The 8,766-nt window shown below is 51.9% G+C and overlaps 1 protein-coding gene across 2 annotated transcripts in view; it reads left to right on the top strand.

Annotated features, from left to right (window-relative positions):
* Nucleotides 1-6,480: 6,480 nt before the first annotated feature.
* Nucleotides 6,481-8,766, top strand: part of YY1 (YY1 transcription factor) — a 42,549-nt gene continuing 40,263 nt past the window's right edge. Inside the window, exon 1 of one of the 2 annotated variants that reach the window (XM_045015017.1) lies at nucleotides 6,481-7,514. In XM_045015017.1, coding sequence (XP_044870952.1) covers nucleotides 6,821-7,514 — 694 coding nt within the window. In that variant the 5' untranslated portion in view covers nucleotides 6,481-6,820. The remainder of the gene's footprint in view (nucleotides 7,515-8,766) is intronic. The other variant, XM_045015016.1, reaches the window with a different exon arrangement.

Genomic DNA, 8,766 nt, shown 5'->3' with positions numbered 1-8,766 from the left:
CATGTCTTCCAAAGTTTGAGAAGATTCACATGATAGACCTTGTTTTTTCTCCTCTTATAGCATAGTCCATAGGCCCTACCTGTCTGACCACTTCAAAAGGACCCTGCCATCGGGTCATTAATGTAGACTTGGCTGAGGGTAGTAACAGAAGGAGATGGTCACCTGGTTGACAAGTCCATAGTCAAGCCCCTCAATTATAATTTTTTTCCTTTGTGTGTTGGGCCTTTCCTCAAATTCTGCCTGGTGAACATCCTGAGTTGTTCCCTTAACTGTAAGCCATATTGGGTTGCACGGAAGGCCCCCCCCCCATATCTTGTTCCTCCCAACCTTCTCGTAGCAAGTCCAGGATCCCCCATGGTTGGCAATCATAAAGCAACTCAAATGAAAAGAGCCCGGTAGAAGCTTGCAGGACCTCCCTTTTGGAAAACGGGAGTGTGGAAGTAGCTGGTTCCACTGTGTTGGATTGTAAATGACAAAACATCTCAACATTTCCTTCAGCGTCTTATTAAAGTGTTCTAGTAGGCCATCAGTATGCTGGTGGTACACTGAGATTTTCAGGGACTTGACCTTAAGAAGGGAGCATAATTCACACATTAAATGAGAAGTGAAGTTAGTCCCCAGATCTGTTAATATTTCACTGGGAAACCCCATGTGTGAGAAAAGCGTCAAGAGTCATTTCTGTGGCTTTTACAGAGCGAAGAGGAACAGCCTCCAGGTACCTGGTTGTGTAGTCGACAATCACTAATATGTACTGATGCCATGATGCAGTTTTTTCTAGGGGTCCAACCATGTTCACTCCAAGCCTCTCAAAGTGTCTCAATCAAGGGCAGAAGGAACAAGGGTGCCTAGCTGAACCTTTGGGTAGGAACAACAGTATTCTCTCACCTCATGATGCATGCCTGGGCCAACAGAAGCAGGCTAATACCCAAGACAATGTCGGGTTTCTTCCCAGATGCCAGCGCAGAGTATATCATGCACAAACTGAAACACAGTCCGGCAGTACCTGCGCAGCACTAGCGGCTGGGCACTCAAACCCTGGTTTGTTGATTCCTTTCAATTTGATAGAAGCACTCTTTCGTGAGTGTGAAGTGTGGGTACTGCCCACCATGCTGAGGCTCTGTTACTTCTTCATTTATGGAGGCCAGTTGTTCATATGCATGGCTCAGCGTAGAGTCATTCCTCTGTTCTTGCACAAAATTCCCAGCCTATAGGAGGACTTCCAGGTCTCAACTGCTTGCCTCTTCTTTCCCTGTGGGGGTCAGTGGCCATGTTGCTCGGGATGTTCCTTCCTCGAGGTTGTCGACTTCCCCAAGACTTAGCAAGCTCCAGAGAACTGATTGTAACACTTGGCCCAGATTCTCCTTGCTACCCAGGCTCCTGTATTAATGACTTGCCAGAAAAAAGGCCATTTCTATGATTATGGGGTAGGTCAATTTTTCTGCTAGGACTACCATTATCACTGTGGTATGGGCTCCCATGCTCAGTTGTAAACGTTAGCTACGATATATATTGACAATGCAATGGATACACTGCAGGTGGATCAGATTCTTAGGAGTGATGTCACCTCCCTCCATAGCCCTCCCACTTTTTGAAAGTGGACAGGCCTGGCCCATTCACTTTTTGCCATGGGCCTCCCTGCCCCACCCCTGACCAGGCTGGCAGCTGGAGCCCAGCCGAGGAGCCTGGGCAGCATGGGGTGCCACGCAGTGGATCTCCACCTGCCTGAGGTGGGGGGGGGACAAGAACAGCCCCCAGACTGTGTCCCCATCCCCCAGGCTCCCTGCCCAGGACAGGTGGAGGGTCCTTACTAGTCCTTGATAGCAGGTGTTGTCAGAGGTGCATGAAAAATGGAATTTAATTACATGACACCACTACAACATGAAATACTGAAAACCAAAACATTATTTGCGGATCAAGAAACTTGGAGATTTCTAGGTAGGGAAGGAGTGAGGCTGTCAAAAGGAGAAAAGAGGGAAGAAATTAGGTAGAGAAGTAAAGATGATAGCATGACAGAAAGGTACGGCTTGAACTGTGTTAAATTATTTTTAAAATCAGGCTTGCTTTCAGCAGCAGTCTAACAACACTTTTGCCCATTTGTTGTTTTCTTGTTTCCTTTAACATGTGAATATTATGTTTTTGTTATAAATGGAATGCTTGTTTATTCATTAAACATTTCCAGGGCTAATTATACCTCCGAGCTGAGTTTATTTAACAATACCTACCTACCACTTATTTACAGCACTTTCCATCAGTATAACTCAAAGCACTTTTCAAAGAAGGTAAGTATCGTATCCCCATTTTCTAGATACAAAATCTGAGGCACAGAGACGGGGCGGCTCCAGGCCCCAGCATGCCAAGCGCATGCTTGGGGCGGCAAGCCGCGGGGGGTGCTCTGCCGGCGCCGCTTGCGGAGGGTCCGCTGGTCCCGCAGCTTCGGTGGACCTCCCGCAGGCGTGCCTGCGGAGGGTCCGCTGGTCCCGTGGCTTTGGAGGACCTCCCGCAGGCACGCCCATGGGAGGTCCGCCGAAGCCGCGGGACCAGCGGACCCTCCGCAGGCAAACCGCTGGAGGCAGCCTGCCTGCCGTGCTTGGGGCGGCAAAATCCCTAGAGCCGCCCCTGCACAGAGAGGAACAGCTAGGCTGTTCTCAGTGGTCGCAGATGACAGAACAAGGAGAAATGGTCTCAAGTTGCAGTGGGGGAGGTCTAGGTTGGATATTAGTAAAAACTATTTCACTAGGAGGGTGATGAAGCACTGGAATGGGTTACCTAGGGAGGTGGTGGAATCTCCATCCTTAGAGGTTTTTAAGCCCCGGCTTGACAAAGCCCTGGCTGGGATGATTCAGTTGGGGTTGGTCCTACTTTGAGCAGGGGATTTGGACTAGATGATCTCCTAAGGTCTCTTTCAACCCTAATCTTCTATGATTTGCTCAAAGTCACCCAGAAGGCCAGTGGCAGAGCTGGAAATAGAATCCAGATCTTCTGAGTCCCATCCAGCCCAGTGCTCTGTCTACTAGGCCACGCCTAATTGTAAACACTTTGACCTCTGTATTTATTCAGCCCAAGGGATAGCCATTGCTTTGCAAATAGGAAACACTTCAAGTTATTACAACAGGGAAAACAACAAATGTCTATTTGTTTAATTTTATATTTAAATGCACACATGCTTACATGTTTGCAAAGATAAAGAAAACACCCCCATAAATGCAGAGTATTTGGAGTGACATTTTTTTCATCCGCAGCTATTCACACAATAAACTGTGTTTGGGCTGAAGTCCCTGGAACAGGAAAAGGGCTGGAATGCTGGGATTAGAAAGTTCTAAAGCAATTTGGGGGGAAGGGGGAAAGAATCAAAGTGAAATGACTACAGCAGGAAGCCTATGATTTTCAGCAATGTGTCCTTTTTTTGAGGGCTGTAAAGTTCAGTGACTAAAGGGGTTGTGTTTTCAGAAGAAAGAAGGCTAAAACAAAGAAGTGCTTAAAATATCCATTCATACCTGTAGTCACTATCTGGGTACAAAATCAACCTGGCATAAGCTTTGCTAGGGATGGGAAAATGCCCCATTTAACATGTCCATCCTCCCTCCCCAGCCTGATTCTACTAATTATGGACCTTTGGTAGCAGGTAATTATACTGTACATGTAGTATTCACTCTACATTGCAGTTTGTTAGTTCTGTACAATTGCTATGTACTATTCATATTAAATTCTACACTTCAGCAAACCAAGTTATTGTTCATGTCGCTTGATTATACAGGTTGCATTGCTTTAAATCTACAAATTCAGGAGATTGTCTTCAATATTGTTCGCCTGCACAGGAGCAAGATGGAGCATTCTCACTGGCAAACAGTATTTTAACTACATAATTTTAGTTTATGGCTGAATGAGATAGCTTACTGAAAAACACTGTGCTGTATACATGTCTTCCTAGAAACAACTTTCCCCCCCGCTGCCGCTCTCTTGAGCATGCAGGCAGCCTCACAGTTGTAAAATTCAAGTAGACCTTCATTATCCAAACTGCCCCATATGGATTTGTGGTGCTTTTCAGATACAACTTAGATAATGTTTTCACCCCTCAGCCAGCCCCTACTCCAAAGACTGTACCATCTAAGGGCATGTCTACACTTACCTCCAGAGCAATCGATCCAGCAGGGGTCAATTTATCGCGTCTAGTGAAGACGTGATAAATCAACTGCCAAGTGCTCTCCTGTCGCCTCCCGTGCTCCACCAGAGTGAGAGGCGGAGTTGACGGGGGAGTGTCAGCAGTCAACTTACTGCACTGAAGACACCGTGGTAAGTAGTTCTAAGTATATCGACTTCAGCTACGTTATTCACATAGCTGAAGCTGTGTAACTTAGAGCGACCCCGCGACCCCCCTCCCCCACACTAGTGTAGACCAGGCCTTAGGCCCTGATCCTGCATAGGGATCTTCTTCAGGAAGTGCTTCATTAGGACTTCATGTATGTACAAGACTCTGCACTGACAGATCTCACTGCAGGATTGGGGCCTAAAGGCCCAATTCCACAAGTCTTCCTTGTGTGGTAGTCTTACCAAAATCAAGGGGTTGCAGATCAGGTCAAACAGAGGAGGAAGGATTAGAGGGGAAAGTTATTAGGAAATAAGGATACTTGTTGGTTGCAGTCTACGTTTACTACATATTTTAATATCACATTGAAAAGCTACAGCTGATTTTTCATAGTACTTGTTTTGATATGATTTCATCTTGTTTCATTAAGGCTCTTTGATCACTTGAACTTCAAGTCTGAAGTTTTTCATATCGCTGAACTTGACACAAGTATACAAGGCAGCCTACGCAGGTTGGTGGGGTGGTTGTTATTTATACTTAGGTGGAGTAGAATGGAGGGTGTGTCACTATTTTTAAATTTGGCCTAGGGCAACAGAAAGGATTAAAAGGAAACAACCATCATAATCATGCAGTAATTCTTACCTGATACAAACAACAGAATATTAAATGAAATGTTTTGAAATCCATTTGCTGTCACTTTACTGGTGGACAATGAAAATCAAATCAGTTTCACTTTTGTTTAGTCAGTTTCATTTTAATGTTTTCAGTACTGGAAACTTAGTTTTAAAACAATTTTACAATGGAATTTCCAAATAAGTTGTTGAGTCATTTTTATAAGCTTTTATGTTTAAAAGGAACTCATTCTTACAAACTGGAAACTATGAACCAAATTTAAATTGACACTGTTTAATCTGTTTAATAGACTACACGGTTTTCCCAACTATCCTCCTTGAGAGGATGACTTTAAATGCAGCTATCAGTCATTACTGTCCTACCAGCCCGAAAGTTAAAAAACAAACAACACACTCCAGTTTCTATCACTGTACATTTACCTAAATAATAGCAAAGATAGGAGAGTAGTCAGGTCACTGTCTACTGGTGTTACTGATTGCTGTCGCCCGGACCTGCTCTGAGCAGAACGGCTAGACAGCAGTCGGTCTACACTAGTGCTCCCACTCCACTCATTGATGAGTGAGACACTTCATGAGGTAGAGGGGGAATAGTCTAGCAGACGAAGCCTACCTGTTTTCCTTTAAATCGACAACAGCTAGTAAGTAGCAGCTTATTTTGCAGTTTGCTAGGGGTTCCTCACTTTTGATCCAAAACTGTTTGATTTTACACAAGTATGGGATTTCTCCTTCAGCAGCCAGCTGACTGAGAGTGACAGAGCAAAAGTAATTAACGGAGCTTGTACAGTACTGTAGATTTACAATAGTTTCCCCCTCTTGTCTTACTTGTTGCACAGATCCCAAAGCAACCACCTCCTGTTAAGGTGCATGTCTTCCGGTTAACACTTGTATGTTGTTTTGGCCAGGGCGAGTCATCCGGTTTAAAACAGCCGTTCCCTGTAACATACTAAGACTGTATCGCCGCGAGTGCTTTTTCTTCACTATAAATCAGACGCAGCTTCGTTAGAAAGCGTTTAAGGCAGAAAGCGCCCGAAACTCAGCATGAGGCTCGCGTTGCAGAGCGCTGCTTGACCCCGGCATTAGCAATAATAAGGGAAACATCCACAGCCGCCTGCCAGCTACGCCGAGCCAGGTTTTCGGAGGGCAGGAGCGCGCGGGTTCTTTAGCACAGGCTGGAACCACAGTCGGCTCCTCCCGCCGGTGCGGCCGGGTTTCCAGGGACGCGGAGCGAGCGCCCCGCAGCAGCCCCACGGGGGCGACTCACCCCGGCTCAGCACTGGGGCGCGCTCCCCGGGGCGCTCGCAGCTCCGGCATGGCCCGTGACAGGGACCCGGGGGGAAGCGGGGTCACGAGCCCAGCAACCGCCCTCCTAGACCGTTTCCGCTCCGCAGGGGCAAAAGAAAGGCCTTGGAGCGAGTGACAGCTTCCTCCCTACCCACTGTCGGCGCGGGTCTTCCGCAAGAAGCAGGGATAGGCTGAGAGGCGCTAGGGGGCGTGCCCTGCGGCCCAGCGATAGGCTGTTTCCTGAAAAGGGCGGGGCCTCGGGGCCAGACGCTCTCCAGTAGGCTGTCAGGGTTGAAGGGGCGTGTCCCCGGTGCTAGGCGCGGTATGATAGGCTGCTTAGCGGGAGGGGGTGACTCCCGGCGGCAGCAGCCTCCAGGGGCTGAGGTCCGTCTCGGCGGTAGCGGCGGAAGTCTCGCGAGGGAGCGTAGCCGGGATTTGGCGGCTGGCTGCCTCCCTCTCGCTGGCTGCGAGGAGCTGCCTGGTGTTTGTGTGGAAGGGGGAGGAGGAGAAGGAAGGGAAGCGAGAGGAGCCCGAGCCCCGTCTCCTGCCCGCCGAGGGGAGCGGACCGGACCCCCCGCCCGCTCGTCCCCTCCCTCGCCCCGCCATGGCCTCGGGAGACACCCTGTACATCGCCACGGACGGCTCGGAGATGCCGGCCGAGATCGTGGAGCTGCACGAGATCGAGGTGGAGACCATCCCGGTGGAGACCATCGAGACGACCGTGGTGGGCGGCGAGGAGGACGAGGACGAGGAGGACGAGGATGAATGCTGCGAGGAGTGCGGCCCGCACCACCCGCCCCATCACTATCACCACCACCACCAGCCCATGATCGCGCTGCAGCCGCTCGTCTCGGACGGAGACCCCAGCGGAGCAGGCGGCGGCGCGGGTGGCGGCGGCGGGGGGCAGCTCCACCTGCACCATCACCAGGAGGTGATCCTGGTGCAGACCCGCGAGGAGGTGGTGGGGGGAGACGACTCGGACGGGCTGCGGGCCGACGACGGTTTCGAGGACCAGATCCTCATCCCGGTGCCGGCCCCCGCCGGGGAGGACGAGTATATCGAGCAGACCCTGGTCACCGTGGCCGCCGCCGGTAGCAAGAGTGGTGGGGGTGGCGGCTCGTCCTCGGCCGGAGGCCGCGTCAAGAAGGGCGGCAGCGGAAAGAAGAGCAGCAAGAAGAGTTACCTGAGCGGGGGAGGCGGCGGTGGGGCCGAAGGCGGCGGAGGCAGGAAATGGGAGCAGAAGCAGGTGCAGATCAAGACCCTGGAGGGGGAGTTCTCGGTCACCATGTGGGCCTCGGGTAAGTGCGCGCCGGGCCCCTCCCTCCCCGGGCCCTAGGCCCCGCCGGGCGCCCACCAGCTCTGCCGGGCCGGTTTTGTTTTGAAGGGAGGCCATGTTTTGATGTGTGTGATGGGCGCCGCCATGTTCATCGCCAGGGCAAGTATGGCGGCTCCCCCGAAAAGATGGCGGGGTCTGCGCTGCTGCTGCTCCTGCTCCTGCCCGGCTCCGGCGGGGGGAAGGAAAGATGGCGGCGGCCGCCAAGATGGCGGCGGGGGGGAGGGGGAGCGAGAGGGAGGCAGCGCGCTGCTGGCTCCTGGACTAGGCCGCAATGGCGTAGTTTCTGCAGCAGGGGGAGGCGGGGTGTGCGGGCGGGCACGGTGCGGGGTGAACCCAGCCTCCTCTCCTCGCCCCCCATTGGCGACATCTCCTCCCCCCCGCTTCTCTTTCTCCCCGGCTCTCTCCCCCGCCATCGCCTCTCTCTCTTCCCTACTCCCACTCCTCCGCGTCGGCTCGCCGCCTCTTCTCCCCTCGCCGCGCCGGCTCCCTCGCAGCCGCCTCCACCAGCGCCCCGTCCCGCTCTGCCTGCCGGTCCCCTCCCCTCCCTTCTGGCCGCCGCACACCCGGGGCCCCATTGGGCTGCATTTTAATGCTGAACATGGGCCGCAGCCCCGGATGACGCGTGTACTTCAGCCCGTGACCGTTACATGAGGGGGGCGGAGGGGGATAAATGGCTGCCCGAGCACCGCCTGCCTCCGCTCTCATGCTGCAAGTTGGTCCGTAGGGTAGTGGGAGCGTTACGGGCGCTGCCTGGCGAGGGGTGGATGCCTGTACCCCATTGAGGCGCTTATAACTTCTCTGGTTCCAAATGAGCCCTGTGGGCGAGCCAGCCCTGCTGTGCCTCTGCACTGAGTCAAGCCCTTTGCAAGAGGGGCTGGGTGTGGGTGGATCCTCTGCCTGACATGGGGGTGGAGGCTAAGACAGGAAAACACCTTTCTTAGATTTGTTTTTTTTTGGGTCGTCTTCTGTCTATATCTAGTGGGTGCTCAGCTACCAAAGTGTTAGGGGCCTTAGAAATACCCAAGATAGGAGCCTGGATCTCTGTCAGCCGCTCTGAAGGAAGGGGGTGGATCTTATGTCAGAAGCCTTGGTCCCTGGCAGCATCTTGGATGGGGGAGGGTTTGGCTGTGGATCCTGTCTTACGCTTGGAAATGTTTCAGCTCTGACTTTTCCCATTTGATAACTGTGTCAGAAGCTTTTTCAGTTCATCTCTG

Source organism: Mauremys mutica, chromosome 4, assembly GCF_020497125.1.
Source record: "Mauremys mutica isolate MM-2020 ecotype Southern chromosome 4, ASM2049712v1, whole genome shotgun sequence".
NCBI classification, from domain to species: domain Eukaryota; kingdom Metazoa; phylum Chordata; order Testudines; family Geoemydidae; genus Mauremys; species Mauremys mutica.
This window is presented reverse-complemented; position numbering and strand designations above follow the sequence as displayed.